General features: G+C 36.2%; 2 protein-coding genes across 3 annotated transcripts; both read right to left on the bottom strand.

Moving 5' to 3' along the window:
- Positions 1-298: 298 nt before the first annotated feature.
- Positions 299-9880, bottom strand: LOC140003764 (uncharacterized). Of its 2 annotated transcripts, XM_072054352.1 has the most exons (18): positions 9586-9876; positions 8548-8617; positions 7698-8267; positions 7430-7615; positions 6877-6990; positions 6465-6523; positions 5927-5993; positions 5783-5834; positions 5600-5692; positions 5381-5464; positions 4867-5294; positions 4185-4246; positions 3493-3562; positions 2186-2266; positions 1988-2089; positions 1686-1810; positions 1110-1194; positions 299-799 (listed from the first exon to the last, which is right to left on the bottom strand). In XM_072054352.1, the coding sequence occupies exons 1-18, from the start codon at positions 9630-9632 to the stop codon at positions 791-793; spliced, it is 2304 nt and encodes a 767-aa protein (XP_071910453.1). In that variant the 5' UTR covers positions 9633-9876; the 3' UTR covers positions 299-790. The 2 variants fall into 2 exon arrangements, 1 of the variants encoding a protein (XP_071910453.1); XR_011816672.1 differs by lacking the exons at positions 299-799; positions 1110-1194; positions 1686-1810 and having other exon boundaries at positions 1987-2089; positions 2186-2282; positions 9586-9880.
- Positions 9881-13898: 4018 nt separating this feature from the next.
- On the bottom strand, positions 13899-15833 carry LOC113694995 (glutathione S-transferase L3-like). Its single transcript, XM_027213941.2, has 6 exons — positions 15536-15833; positions 15343-15417; positions 15075-15135; positions 14838-14924; positions 14596-14694; positions 13899-14482 (listed from the first exon to the last, which is right to left on the bottom strand). Exons 1-6 carry the CDS (start codon positions 15544-15546, stop codon positions 14096-14098), a joined length of 720 nt encoding a protein of 239 aa, XP_027069742.1. The 5' UTR covers positions 15547-15833; the 3' UTR covers positions 13899-14095.
- Between the last annotated feature and the right edge of the window lie 202 nt (positions 15834-16035).

Here is a 16035-nt window from a genome sequence, read left to right as displayed (position 1 = left end):
TGGGTTGCAACTATCTGCTGGTTTAGTTGTCTTAAGGGTGCCCGTCTTAAGGGCACTTAGGCGGCTTTTAAGCCGACTAGTTGCTCTTTCAAGGGTGCCCTCCATTGTATCGACATAAAAATATGGTTATTAATTACCAGAAATCGTTTTGACAGCCACAGAGAGTTGGGAAAAGTTGCAACTAATCCTAATGTAGCCCAGTTCATAGGCGCCATAAATACTTCTCAAATCCTCATTTGAGATGGCAAGGAAGACGATCACCGGTGGAAATTCTGTCTATGCATGACTCGGCTCTAAGAAAAGAAACAGCAAGTCTAACATCCCACTAGTAAGAGTATCATCACTTTTACAGACGTTCTCTAGTCAAAAGAATGATAACCGAGATTTCCTTTCTTTCACAATATAGTTACATAAAAGTGTGAAATGAAAGATACTTGGCTCATAATGACCATCATAGTCGAGCACATGCATCAATATACCATTGCCAACAACAAAAAAGGCTAGGCTTCTGATTCTCCACAAACGAAGGCAGAAGGACGTGATTGGCAACCAGCCATCAGCTTGAAGCTGAGAATATATCTTCCATCTGTTCAAGTTCATTTTGCTATCCTTGATGGCCATTCGCCTGAATATGTACACTGCTTCTATCAACGCCCTCATTACCAGACTTACTTTCAACACTTACAGCAGCATCACTCTGTTTACCTTGATGGGTTTTTACCTTCTTTAAGAAGAAATGACTGATATCACACCATACACCCAAAGTCTGATGCTTCTGCAATCTCCACATTCATGCGTCCTGCAATGCTCATGAGATATTTTCATCTCCAATAAATTTTCGTCTTGCCTTACGGTAATTGTAGCCATCTAATACAAGTGGAATGCGTTTGATATATTGCTTGTTTAACACTATTTACTCAATGACCATTGGAAGTTTTTACCTCACCAACAGAATACATGACATGAAAACCTATTCAATACCCTTTTTAACACTGTGAAGGGAATGCAGATTTGCAAACTCTCTCACGTATCCATGTAAAAGCAGCAAAAAAAGAAAATAGTTTGACCAATAACTAAAGAGAACAAGTGAGAGAGCCAAGATTCTGTACCTTGTTCCTATCACGCCAGCCAAGGCCAAAAGGGAGCAAACCAGTCCTCCTTGGCATATCCCGAGGAGAATCTGGACGAACAGACCTACAAAATATTTCAGCACAATTAAAACTCAAAACTTTGTCGCAAAGCCAAGAACAGCATGAAGATACGGATGGCACAGTGAGTTGTCCTGTCTATAAAACCAAACAGAGAGGATGGTAAGAGAGGAAACACAAATGACATGTCATATTCTTCGCCAAGAAAGGACATCTCAGAGAAGTAAAATCACAAACGCATAAAGCATCACCCAATTAACACTAGAAACATATAGCACATTTATAATTTCTGTCAGATTTAGAATTAATCCATTCTGATCAACATGCAGAATCATTTAGACATAATTTTGCATGCACCCTCCACCCCTCCAAACCCCAGCCAAAGACATTTTCAAGCCCTCATTTTTCTTAAATCCCCCATTCCCCGGTCCCATTTCTTTGCCCATCCAAAATGTATACACCACGTGTTAGCATATCTGGAGTTACAAAGACGAGAATCACATGATAAATAAACAGGAAACTGTAAGCAACACAAACCCGGGAGAAGCTAGAGCTTTAACTTGGCCAGATTCATATTGCAAAGTAGCTTCCAGCATCGATTCTGCCATAACTACTCTCTTTTCCATCTCAGCAATTGAAGCCAGAGCTTTGTTGTGTTTTTCCTGCATTAACAAAAGAAAATATATCACTACATATATAAAAACAAAAAATGGTGAGGAAGGGGAGAATCAACAAAGAATCTCAAAATTGGAAGTCCAGAAACCCCCTCCCACCCCCCCCCCCCCCAACAACCAGAAGGGAAATGCATCCAGTTAAGCAGATACACTGCAAAACGAAACCTGAAGAACTTCCACTGCATATCTCTGAGCAGCTGCATCTTGCTCAGCCAAAATTCGAGCATCTTCTGTTACTTTCTGTTCCTGCTCAACTCGCATCAGGACCTGCAGAATGTTGGATATGATTATGCAAAATTGAGTTATCATGACACAAAAACGAATCGTTGTTGAGATAAAATTCATATGAAACTGCTGCAAAACCTGAATCATAGCATTCTCCTGCTCTGTCTTATCAGAAAGTGCTTGCTGTAAGTCAGCTACCTCACGCTCTAACTGCTCAACCTGCAAAGTAAGAACACTACAAGGTCTAGAAAAGTGAAAAAAAGAAATTTACTTCCACAAAATATAAGCATCCAAGAGAAATTTGAAAAAGAAAAAAAAAAAGAAAGAATCCAGAACTGGATATCCTTATTGACAGAATATAAATGGTCATTTCCTAGATCTCTTCTGATTATTTTTTCTGGCCCAAGGGGCAAGAGATGTGCAGAATAGCTGATTTCATTGCTACTATTGAATATCAGATGTTGTGTACCATACTAGCAGATATCTTTAGTATATAGTTCACATATTCTACATACCTATAAGGATATCTAAATGCTGTAGCAACATTTCCAGTTGTTTCCATGCTGAATGAGGATGCAAATTTTGGGTCAAAGAGCAAACTGACATAACATTGCATGACAACAGACACAAAGAAGAAATGTAAGCAGAGAAAGAGGTTAAGACACTGTTGTATGAAACAACCTTAGACTGACAAGCAATACTTTTCCCAAACGTACAATGTGGTTACCTCTATGTTGTATTACAGAAGGTATGAGTCAAGAACTAAAACAAAATAGCAATAGGCAGGCTCCAAAGTTACTAAAGGAAATTACTGATCCTTTCTTTTCCTTGTTCTAAAAACTGGAGACATCAGGTAGTGGGCCAAGACGATGAAAGTTTTGATTCAACGACAACCCCACGAGCCAAGGATTAATGCTTGAAAGAGAACTTGTCTGACTTTAGAGTGAAAAACTGGTTTGAATTACTTTTTAGCTATATTCGTATTCAAGGCAATGATAATAGGCTGACTGGTGATGGCGATTCAAGGAAGCCTACCTTTCCTTTGATTGTGCGTTTACACTTTGTTTAAGCAGCTTTCTTCTTTCATTCCAATAGCTCCTCAGAAGGCTGCTAGCTACTTAACCCAGGGGAATCGGATTATCTTTATACTTATATTAAATTCCCTTAACCCTTACGCCCTCTGATTATCAGTCTTTGCTCCCTCTCCCTTATGGTGGAGCTTCAAACTTCTGCACCCCTTTACTACAATCCATCCTTTCCACCATCATGAAGAGCAAGCAAATGCCCTCTCCCTCTCTCCCTAACTCTAACTCCTTCTTGAACGAAGGGTATCATAACTTATGCACGCAACAATCTTAGAAAGTTGCATCATATGCTACGTGACACATCGTCTTCCAAAAACACATGAACCGCAGTAGGAATGCACTAGTTTAAATTATTCTTACCCTTGCACTCAGTTGACGTCTATTATCTTGCTTGACCATCTCCATAAGGGCTGTCTCCAACTCTTCAGCTCTGGAAAAGAGAACTTATCCTTTAAGACTTCAGAAGAAGAAAAAATTTCAAAGCTGATGTATTAATCACATTTTCCATCAATGAGAAAGTAAACAAGAAAAAGGTTTTAAGTTCATGTGTACTTAATGTCACAGGTTAAGCGTAGCACATATAGAAATTGCCCCATTTTCTCATTTAAGTACTGACAAGAACTATGTAGGCATTAAAGAGGAAAACTGGAAGCATACCAATACACCACAGATATCATGCAAGATCAAGGCACAATGCATGGCTGTTGAAAACAGCTTTGCTTTTGGACTAACATTTGATAGTTCACCTATCCTTGAACAAGATCTATCAATGACTTTGAAACCTTGAAAAGCACAGGAAAGCAGAAAATGGCAAAAGGAGTTTTAAATGTAAAAAATCGAGAAGACACCTTCTAGTTACTAAGAGGAAAAATCTTGAATACTTCCTTTTGGGACTCGGAGCTCACCGTTGCTCCTTTCTTAGAGGACTTGTTTTGTAAATTATGCACACACATACGTTTAATTTCTTCACTGCAGTGATGTGCATAAACCCATCACACAGACAAGAAATTGAAAAAATATATATAAAAAAGAAATTGAAAATGCAGACTGACCTTAGAATTGCAGTTCTTTTTTCCTCTAATAATCTGCACAGCTCCACCTTCATCCATACAACCTGCCAAGAAGCTGTTGATAAGTAACACTTAAAAAAGGACAAGGAGAATTTTTCATAAATATTCTGATTACCTCAAATTTGGAAAATAAAATGCTTTGACAGTGGACAAAATAAAATTACTATTTCTCCAATTATGAAATATAAAAGGGATTGTAATGTACAGTAAGATGGTGGGAAAATTGTACTGGCCCACACCAACCTATAGTTCTCTATGCACAAAGAAAAGAAAACAACTACATAGCTGTAACCTATGCCACAAGAGTACAATGACATATATACTTCAAGATATGTCTCATCTCAAAGTAAATTACCCATTTCGTCAAACTTCTGACCAATCTTTCCCAGTCAATTCTTTGAAGATTTTGACAAAAATTCAATTTTAAGAACATTTTTTGCAATATTAAATAAATTAATGAAACAGAATTCAGAGATATTGCAAATACTGAAAAGTGCATCTCTTGCTTGTGTTGAGCATCTTAATTCTTTAAAAACAGACTCTCAACCTACCTATGAATCAATGTTGCAGGTACCATGGATGAGACAAATTTCATGGATACCAATCAATAGAAACCAAAATAGCAAGGGAAAATTTCGTGATGAAAAACGGAAAAAATGGCTACCTGTTCTTGAAGATCTGGAAGTGAATCTACTTCTGAATCAATGTTTAAGCCATCAAGCAATTCATTCAAATCAGTAGTAGCATGAGACTCCGAATGTGATACATCACCACCAATTAGCTTGTCACCTGAAGCTTCTTCCACTCTAGGATCTTTTATCAGGGATTCAGGCTTATGCTTGAAACTATACAGCTTAGTTGCTAGACCTTTGGGGTCTTTCCAAACTCGAGCCCCTTTCGATCTTTCCTCCACAGCTGCAAGTACAGCTGGCCGGTGTTTCTCTCTTAGCCCTTGCAATCTATCTTCAGTGACACTCAAGAAACCCATGCAAGCCGTCAAAACAAGTTGGCTGCTATCAAAAGTTGAACCAGCCAAGGATTGCAATAAACTTATGGCATCTGCAGCATCCTTGGTTGTGACTATAACAGGACCTGTAGAATTTTGGATGTGACAAAATTGATATCACTAAAATAAAGGAAAATGCACAACCATTTATTGCAACTTGTTACTGGTATACCATATAACTCCATCAAAGCAAGTGCTGTCCGAAATAACATAACACGATTTCCTTCAAACAAAAGAACATCCCAAACCCGAAGAACTGCAATCCACAGTGTGCCTCGTTAAGCACTGAAGGTATTATAAGATGCAAAAGTACAATGGTTTACAAGACCAGAAAGTTGTCTTTCACTGGTAAGTTAAACTCGATTTAGAATTACTACTTCAATTTGCTCACCACTTTCCCATGGAAGCATATTAACAAAAATTGAAAGGAACCATGGCCCGGATATCCATGTAACCTGCACTCCCAAGTAATCGAGATGATTGACTGCAACAAACGGACCAGCAAGTAAGGAAGTTTAGTGTTAAAATAGCAACAAAAGCTAATCAAGGAAAATCCATGTGGCACTTGACTGACCCAGTTTAGGAAACCTTTCACGCATCAACTCCTCAAAAAGAAGTTGATCAACCTAAGAAATGACCAGAAAAGTCTTAGGTATGCAAAATAGCTCATAATAAGCATACATGTACCAGTGAACTTCAAAATAATAGAGGTTCAAACCTGGCATTCTATCATTTCCTGAGAGTAATAACCATCAAAGTAATCATCAATGATACCGACCAAAGTCCTGAAGGAAGCAAAACAAACTAGTCTATAAAGTCAGCGGAGCTTTTGTGCTCCAAATCAAATAACACACATGGGTGTGTTTGTGTGTTTGAATATGTGTTTGTGCTGATTGATGCATAGAAGTGACATACATAAACCTTACTTGAAAGAAGCAGGGCCAAAAAAGGGTATCCAAGCATAAAATTATCAACTATTAGTGTCAATATTGTAAACCGTTCAAGAACTTTTATTCACAAAAGTAATACAGACTATTTTTTCTATCTAGATTCTAACTCGCATGTACATTTCCCATCTGAAAGTTGTGTGTGCCACAGTATTTTAATTTTAGACATGCTACATTTTCTGCTCTGGGGATGCAATCACATTACACTAAGAAAAAAGCAACAGGTCCAGTCCAATTTCAAGTGAAATTTCCTAGAATACCATGATGAAAAGCATCAACCCTTTAAAGCAGCAAACATTTGAGACTTACCAAAAGGCATTTTCCTCAGGCATCATAAGAAGTAATAAGCCAGCAAAAAAATTCATAGCCTGCAGAACATTATAGATAAAGAAAATAGTAAAAAAAACTAAGCCTGAGATCCAAATCCCAGGAATAAATTTAATAAGGTGGATACACATGAATAACTAAATGCCATTGAGAAAACAAGTATTTGTTCCTTTTGCAACTAATGAAGATTGAATACAATTCTTTAAACGTCTTTACTGCTACTTCAAGTGAGGACCTAAGCCAAATCACTTTAGGAGCTAATACCACAAATGAATTCATATTCATCAAATCATATAGTTAATGTTAAAACTGCCACACATGGATAAGTTATACATCTCATCTAACAACCTAATAAGGGCAGTATAAGAAGGTAAAAGCTTCAGCCAAGAGTTACCTGGCAATACCCAACTGATGGGTTATGTCGAGCATATGCCAAAAGTAAACGCCTCAAAGAATTTCTACCATTTTCATTTAATGCAGGATGTCCAGGAAATGTTCTAGTCAGATCCTGTAAAGAATAGATTAGTAGGTTAGCCCTGGGAGAAACTTGGAATGCAATACCAAACATGGCGAATTTGGCATAAGCATCTTAGAATTAAAATGTGGACTATGAGAAATTGAACACAGAGAAGAAACCATGAAGCAAAGGGTGGTGATATATGTGCTGTGGAGCATTAAGAAAATGGACAATGCAGTAAATAGAGGCCAGTTCACATGAAAACTAGGTCAACGTTTCAAAAGAAGCAGAGACAGGTTGCTTCTTGCAGACAAGGGAAAACAAACCATACTGCATTTAGTGAGATATCTAAACAAAGAAGAAGATCACATAAGGATCTTTAGTAACTAAAAGATCCTCATTTGTCATCCCAAAACAGGCCCTAAAAAGAAGTAGCACCTACGAATTAAAAGAGTGAACGATAAAGTCCAGTTTCCATGCATCTAATGACCTTCTCAATTTGCTTTCTCAAACTTTCAGGCACATGGACACTATTCTCATTCGGTCCCTTTCTATCTTCAAGTGATTGTGATTTATCACCATCCCGGTCCTTACCAGCATCAGTTTCTGGAGCCAGCAAATCCTGGTAGTATCTCTCTACCCTGCGTGTCCTAACTCCAACAAAGGCTTGCCATACCTAGCCACCAAGATGAGATAAAAAACAAAATTTAGTTCGACCATAATCTTGGGTACTATTGGTAAATAGGGAAGATTAGTACCTCTCCCCTCAAATCCCTTGGCACTCCTCCGTGAACAAGGAACTCCAGTTCTTTCCAAGGAAACAAGGGTTCTGTACAGACTCCATTGATGGAAGCACCTCTTTCTTTAGGAGCATCAGGGCTAGCATCCCTTTTGCTGTCGTAGTGTTCTTCTTCATGTGCTTGCTCAAGTTCCTCTCCTGAGTGACTCTCCTCCATAATTGAGGGAAGATGGTTATGGTCAGTGGTTATAAGCTCATCTATCATGCTTTTTCCCTTCTTTGCACGAGAACTCATCATATCCTCTATGTGACAGAGAGATGGTCTAACAGGGACCCACTTATGCACCTCAGAAGATTCCTTTGGTATAATAGCTGGCACCTCCTTCTCAGCATCAGTTTCTTCGAGTATGTCTGGAACAGACTCAACTCCACCTGAAGCATCCCCTTCTGCAGTCAACTGCTGAATAGGCTTAATTTGCTGCTCCGTAACTTCAGGTTTCACAGTTTTGACATTCTCCGGAGACACAGTAGACTCTGTTTGCTGTTGCAGAAAGCAATTCCACTTGTGAAATCTTTCCTCTTCCTCTTCCTGAAATGAAGGATATAAGATTAAATAAGCTTCATGAGAAAAGCATGATTGAGCGGACAACACTTCTGTTTCTCTGTCAATTCCCCCTCTCTTTCCTTTGTAATTCTCCCTTGAGACCCAAAAGAAAACAAAAAATAAAAACTATTGCAGTCCCCTTCAACCAACTATGCAACTATAATTTGAGTCCATTTATCCTCATGGCTATGCAGTATTAAGTTAAATTCAGTCTCCTGCAAAACCAGAGATTAAGCAGAGGGAAAATGTCAAGATGACAATTTACCTTGTAGATGGTAGAGTACTCCCTGTATCTATGAAGATGCTGAGGTCTCACAGTAAATCCATATGCATCCCTGTCAAAATTGCATTACCATTTGAGCATTTATAGCCAAACATACCAATCCTAAAAAATCAACATCCTCCATTTCAAAATGTTCATACAATACTGTATTACCATATCTCTGAAAAGGAACGGTGATTATTACACATTATCTAGGTTAGCACGCTACATTCATTTGTGTGCCATTGGCTTTGTATATAAGGTGCAATACTGGCGGACGTGCAAATTCCCTAGAGACGGATTTTACCTGGAATCAACGTCCAATGAACGCTTACTCAACAAGGACAGCAACATAATTGGTCATGAAGAAATGGATTCCACTGCCCATAGCTCTTCCACATCAAGCCAATCTTAGATCACATTACCAGATTTCTAAAGTAACACACAAAAAACTTAAAATCTATTCCTACAAGTGCAACCTGACCACCTTTCTTTCTCTCTCTAATTATATTCTATATCTGAACAAGATCAAACCACCCCAATCCCAACACTGTATTATAAATCTAAAATTTAAAACAGAAGAAGCTCCTTTTACCAGACTAACTGGATCTACAATATGACCTCACACACGTAGTGATCAGCCAATGGTCTCCATAATTATCATTATTTTTTTCTCATTAGGGGGTGCCCACTTCCAAAGTAAGTTCCTAAGAAATGGTCTTGAGAAATAATAATAAACAACGTAAATAAGCAACAGAGAGTGTATAATAGGAACTTTAAAAAAGTAGTAGCAAAACGGTAGTGATGAATTTGGGTAAATTCAGTAAAAAGGAGAAACTCTAAACGCAACGGATTTTCCATGAATTTCGAGATTAAGCATCAAGGGTTGTGTGTAAAACTTAGCTACAAATTCGGTCTCCATGACACCTCACCACACCCATGTATTGCAATTCAAAAACTGAAGCATGCACAATACATTCATATGCATATACAAATGCTTAAGCAGGTTGAAAGGGAAGGAGGGAGAGGGGGGTGTATTACCGTTTGGGCTCGAAATTGGCGACAAAATGGGAAGCGTTGAGCGTCATTTGCAGGAGGTTGGTTGGATCGACGGAACTTGGGCCTTGGGGCTGAATGTGAATTTGGGGTTTTGTTTCGATAGATTTGTTGAGTTGATCCCAGTCCCACCACCACCATCCAACGGCTACTTCGCTGTTCAATTCTCTCTCGGCTTCAATTCAACCGCTCGCCATAATCTTCGCTCTCTCCCTCTCTCTCTCGTTCGCAGTATAGCCTTTGTTTCCCTCCAGGATAAGTGAAGTGGACTCGCCGTCTCCCACGCCAGCGGTGAGTGTCACGTGACTTATTTGCCGCTTATGTTAATTTAACTACTACTATCTTACTATATACTAGTGGGAATACCCGTGCTATGCACGGTGCTGACATTATTAGAAAAAAAATAAAATGGTGAACAAATAAAGGTGAAAAAATTTTACCAATAAAATTAAAATATAATATCTATTTAACAATAGTTTGAAATATAATAGAATATATATATCATTCAAGAACCGTCTTTTTTCGGTTGTATGAGAATTTTTTTTATCATTGTATGAGAATTGTTAACAAAAAAATACAATAGTTAATATAGAATAACATCAATAGAATTTAATACAATTGTGTTGTAATCAAATGAAAAATACGCACCAATTGAATTGTTATTAGCACCCATAGTTAATGAAGTAATCCCTATATAAAAATATTTTGGTACATGTAGTAATTGGTAATCTATAAAATAAAATAAATTGCTAATCTATAAAATTACTAAGTTGTCTATAAATAGCATCAATAGAATGTAATACAATTGTATTATAATCGAACAATTGTAATACAATTGTATTGTATTGTATCTATAGTTGATTTAGCAAGATAGTGCAGCCAAAAAGTGTGTATGTAAGATGAGTATGACGATATAAGAAACTGTATATTTACCATGATCACGCAAAATCATTGGTGATGTGGATGCCTGGCGATCTTGAGAACAGTTAGATTTTTCATTTCTTTGATCTAGAAATAAAATATATATTAAATTAAAAATCAATAGTTTATGTATTTATTTTATGTGTAAATAGTGATACATTGTATGAGAACTGTTAACCAAAAAAATACAATAATTAATATAGAAATAACATCAATAGAATTTAATAGAATTGCATTGTAATCAAATGAAAACAATTACAGAGAAGTGGTTACGTGAACTAAGGAATGCAGTTTTAAATGCTCAAAAGTGTCTTGACGATTGCACATATGTCAGGGGCTTGGTGAGTTTTTTGCTCCTCTTGAATCATTTTTTTTTTCTAATTGTAATATATTACTTGCAGGTGTTAAGTAGGACTTGCCTCTAACCTTTCGTTTATGTACTTTAAGCAATGAACTATTTATTCCATGAGTTGAATTGTGCTGTTGCTAGATAGATGAATCACGTAGTTGTAATTGTCATTGTTGATAAAGAAAAGAAATGCTATAATGCAATTTTGCCAAAAGGATTTCTGACGAAATTAAAAATTAATCCAATTTTAATAATGGGCGTATAGTGCCTTAGTTATTAGTAATATCTGAATTGTTTTTCTTCAATTATAAATCATTTTTAATTATTTTTTTAAATTATAAAAAAATCTTTTTTTATTTCATGCACGATCATTTTTGTAATAAAATTATGAAAATAACTATCGTAACACCTATTTTATGTGATAAATGTGCAATAAAAAATAATTAAAAAAATTTCAGTAATACAAACAAATAAATTTTTATAATATACAATTTATGTTAGAAATAGTAGAACCCTCAATCATGAACCTATACCATCCACAATTATATAAGCAAGCAATATCTTTTTATCTTTGCTTTACAGTGTAACAATAAGCAAACAACCGTTCATAAGATTTTGTAAAAAATTTTCAGAAATAATGGATAATCAGAAAATCAATTCAATATCATTCATGACAAAAAACAAAGCAAAAGCAAAACATACTTAAAAGGCAGAGGGGACTGACATGGAAAATTAAGCCGGCCGCAAGAAGGTTGATTTCTGCTGGAATCTCTGCACATAATATCTTCCACTACTGCTCACAAAAGAAACAAAATCAATACATTTACAAAATCAATAGAGAACCCAAAACAAATAAGAAACTGAGAGAGAGGGCGAGGGAATTAACTCGATAAGTTAATTAAGTCAATCAGTAAAAGAAGAATTTGTAGGAGTAATTGTATGAGTAATTGTAGGATGAGTTAAGATAGTGGGATAGTGGGAGTGAGATAGTGAGAATATTGATTGGTGGTAAGGTGATAGTGGGATAGTGGAAATATTGATTGGTGATAAGGTGGGTTATAACCCACTACTTTTTTATGTATTAAAATAAATACAAAAATATGAGTTAAGATAGTGGGATAATGGGGAGTGAGATAGTGGGATAATGGGGAGTGAGATAGTGGGATAATGGGGAGTGAGATAGTGGGAATATTGATTGGTGATAAGGTGAGTTATAACCCACTACTTTTTTATGTATTAAAATAAATACAAAAATCTAGAAAAAAGTATGACAATTTTAGAAGGCATTGAGAGAGTTTCTGCTAAAAATCCCTTCCTGAATACATATAGATATAGATAATAAACAATAATATGTGTTACTATATATTAAAGCGTGGATAGGATTTGAGGTTAGTAGTTAACATTTACCCTTTTAAAAATAATCCTCCAACATTTATCATTATTTATCCAACTTGCCGTCTCCCAGTCTCGTAGTAAGTGTCACGTGACTTAACACATCTTAACGGATCTTAATTTTTCGACAATAGACATTTACATGTGGCCTTGCTTGGATTGCGGTTTTCCGTAGAAAAATTTCGTCATTTTCCGTGAACACATTTCCCTATTATCTTTTTTCCTCACACATCAAATCGCTACAGTAATTTTTTCATGAAAAATGACGGAAAATGCAATCCAAACGGGAAGTGATCTTAATTGATTAATGCATTTCCTCCCAAAAATCTCTCTAACTAATTTTTTATTCCATATCTTTTTTATTATTTACCTTTTTTCTAAAATATGCATACACATAATATATGCCCCGCTCACTAGTATTATGTTTTATTAAAAAGTGAGTTTGACCATTTTAATACGTATTACCATAACGTGGTATATATAAAATTTATATTTTAAATTTAAATTTAAATTAATTGTCATGCATTCAACTCACTAACGGGGTAAGATTATGTGTGTGCATATTAAGAAGAAAATAATCAATAAATAAATGTTAAAAAGACAAATGAATACCAAATTAATTAGAGGAACAAAACTTTACCTTTATCACTTTTTAAAATATAGTATGAGTATCACGGGTTAGTGGTAGTTTAGAGGAAATTGTACTGAATATTTTCCTTGAGAGAAAGAAAAGCGATTAAGTATGAGGAAGAAGGGGAAGTGGGTTGTAGAAGTCTAAAAGATGAATGGTATATTAAGCAATTTATTAATTGACAACAAATTTTGACATTAAAGGATGCTCACCCTTTATACATAGAAAGATATACAAAATTAGTCCATAACAAAATAATGAAAGTATGTACATTGATACTACTTACCATTAGTTATTACATTTAGCATGGATCAACATAACAGGTGCTCAATGAGCGCTTATTAAAATATAGTTCAGGTGTTAGAATATTTGAATAGTAAGATTAATTGAGAAAATTATATACATGTAAGAGAGATTAATAATTACTTGTGTATGTATGTGTGTATATATGTGTATGATAAGTTTTGCTAATAGCACTAAGAACCATTGCGAGGATTTTAAAAGGATTGAAAAACACACACGCAAAGCTTTGATACATTTTAAATTGGAATCCAAAATATGCATATGAATGTCGATTATTCAACCTTTTTTGCATCATTTGATTACTAGAAGTCATTTTATAACTAAAGAAAACCAACTTTCATCAATAAATAAAAGACAATATCAAGAAAATTTGTTTTATTCCTTCCATGTATAGATTAGTAAGAAAAACTAAAAACATTTCAAATACACTTTTCAAATTTATTTATTCGCAATGCAAACACGTTTTTCAATAACTTTCTCATCCCACATACTTCAAATCATAAAAGTGTTAATACAATAATTCGGAATAATGGATAGAATGTAAATTTAGTATCAAAGGAAGTTAACCCAACCTCTCTTATTTTGTGATTATAAATTTCTCATCGTCCCCTTCAAAGAAAGAGTAACTATAATAAATACACAACTAACGTTCATAATTTTATAATTCTACTAGATAAAAAAAAAAAAAAAAAAGAGAGCCCATTTAAGACACTAAAATTTATTCCAAATTATCATCATTCCAACTCAAGGTACAGGAAAATTTATTTTTTTAAAAAAAGGATCACCTTTTCTGGGCGAAACATACGACACTACCACATTTCAAAGCAAACCAACTACACACACACTCTATTACAGAACGGAATTTGGTCAAACCGCTCATTAAGGGAAAAATCTAAAATTCACTTTTCACCCATAAAACGAATCTTGTAGAGCTGAATGGTCTTGTTAATATCACATTTTGTTTGCTTGTAAGCATCAATCTTGTTGATCTCTTCAACCCATGCCGCCAATGCAGGCCTGCCCGATGTGATATCATACTTCCACACATCTTCAAAGAAGCCCTTGAACCTCTCGACAAATGGAGCATAAGTAATGTCCGGCAGGCTTATGGTCTGACCCAGGAAGAAAGGGCCATCATCAAATTTCTGGAGAGCTGCTTCCAAGTAATCAAAACCACCGCCAGCTTCTTTCACAGGGTCCTCTGCTTTGAAAGACGCATACTCTGTTCTCACAATTGTATCACTGTAGGCTATCACCTCTTCAGCAAATTTCTGCTTCTCAGCGTCCTGCAATTTCAAAATCAACATTCCAGCTTCACCCATGTATTGGGAGGGAGAAATAGACACGGAAGAACATCCATCGATCAAGAATAAATAGCGATGGTTTCTTGAAGTCTTACATCAGGTAGGAGACGCGGCCCTTCAAAGTTCTCATCGATATACTTGATCAAATCCAGGCTCTCTCCGATCACCTTACCGTTGTGCTCCAAGGATGGCACCTATGGGAAACCAAACACAATTAGCTATCAGATTCACTCAGCAATTTTATTTACAATTCACCACTGAAAAGAAAAATTCTTTGATTCAAGTAAATTGCATCATTATTATTATGATGATTTGAAGGTTCCAGAGAGGGGATCACCTTGTTTTCAGGGTAAACTTTTTCCTTGTACCAAGCGGGCCTGTTTTGGAGGTCAATTGCAACCAACTTAATCTTTTCTTGCAGACCCTGCATAAAGGGGAAAATAACCTTTAATTAAATTACCTAAAAAAAAGAGAGAGAGAGAGAGAGAGAAATATTTAACCTCAGAAAACTAGGTGCTAGTTAATCAGCAGTCACTATATGACCAGAACCGAAAAGTCGGGGCATTTGACAAACCTTATAGTTCCTGGCAATCCAGGGACGCTGAGCATATGGGCACATGTAATTTATATACAACCTTCCAGAAAAAATAGACACATCCGTATTACACAGCGCACTTATACACAAGTATCAAATTATACACAATACATATTAAGGGGGAAAAAATATGAAGGCAGAAAAAGAAAGGAAATAAATATTTATTAAAAAAAAAAAGAAAAAAGAAAGAAGGAAAACACAAATGACGAACCATAACATTGAAGAGGAGGAGGAAGAATGTGTGTACCTAGTGTTCCCATCGAAGAGAGGCGGTGGTTCAGATGTGGAATCCAAAGATGGAGGAAGGACCTCTATCACGCTTCTGCAAGATAGTAGCGGTGCACAATTGAAGTTATTATTCACAGCTCTATTCAGAAAAAGATTGAAAAGTCTCATCATAGTAGTATTTCCAGCTCAGGGAGCGAGGAAAAAGGACTTACGGAGCGGCCATTACTAGTTGAAATTGTTTGTTGAGCGATCGCAGAATCAGAGCTTCGGAATGGCTGAGAAAGGAGGAGGACGGGGAGGAGGCGGAGGAGGAGGTGAGAGAAGGATGATCGCCCGGGGGCAGCTTTATAGGAGACGAAGGAGTACAGTGCACAGGCGGCAGCAGATGGAATGTTGGACTTCCATTCTCCAACCTTCTCAATTTGCTTTGCTCCACTTGTCGCCAGCAGTGACGCAAAGGAAAGGAATGCAGTCTAGTCGCCAGAGTTGCTCTTGCTTTATTTTCTTTGTTTCTCTCTTTTTTCTGTTGTCAAACGGCAGTCATCTTTCTTTTCCTCCTTCTTGCATGCGAGAATGTATGTAACCAGCATTTCTGGAACCATACATTCTGCCTACTGCAAACTTCAAACAAACAAAATGGAGTAAATATTTAAGAGTAGTTATCTACAGATGATGGAATTCTTGTGTTTGGATACCAAAATTATTTCAAATA

The sequence above is a fragment of the Coffea arabica genome, chromosome 6e, assembly GCF_036785885.1.
Source record: "Coffea arabica cultivar ET-39 chromosome 6e, Coffea Arabica ET-39 HiFi, whole genome shotgun sequence".
Lineage (NCBI taxonomy): Eukaryota > Viridiplantae > Streptophyta > Magnoliopsida > Gentianales > Rubiaceae > Coffea > Coffea arabica.
Note: the sequence above shows the minus strand (reverse complement) of the source record. Positions and strands in the feature narration are given on the sequence as shown.

Coding starts and splice junctions, on each gene's coding strand:
- LOC140003764 (XM_072054352.1), bottom strand. CDS start 9,632: ATGACGCTCAACGCTTCCCATTTTGTCGCCAATTTCGAGCCCAAACG. Junction 6,991..7,429: donor TGAGAAAGCAAATTGAGAAG/GTCATTAGATGC, acceptor TATTCTTTACAG/GATCTGACTAGAACATTTCC. Junction 5,465..5,599: donor TATGCTTCCATGGGAAAGTG/GTGAGCAAATTG, acceptor TGTGGATTGCAG/TTCTTCGGGTTTGGGATGTT.
- LOC113694995 (XM_027213941.2), bottom strand. Junction 14,925..15,074: donor GGATTGCCAGGAACTATAAG/GTTTGTCAAATG, acceptor CCCTTTATGCAG/GGTCTGCAAGAAAAGATTAA. Junction 14,695..14,837: donor AAGTTTACCCTGAAAACAAG/GTGATCCCCTCT, acceptor GGTTTCCCATAG/GTGCCATCCTTGGAGCACAA.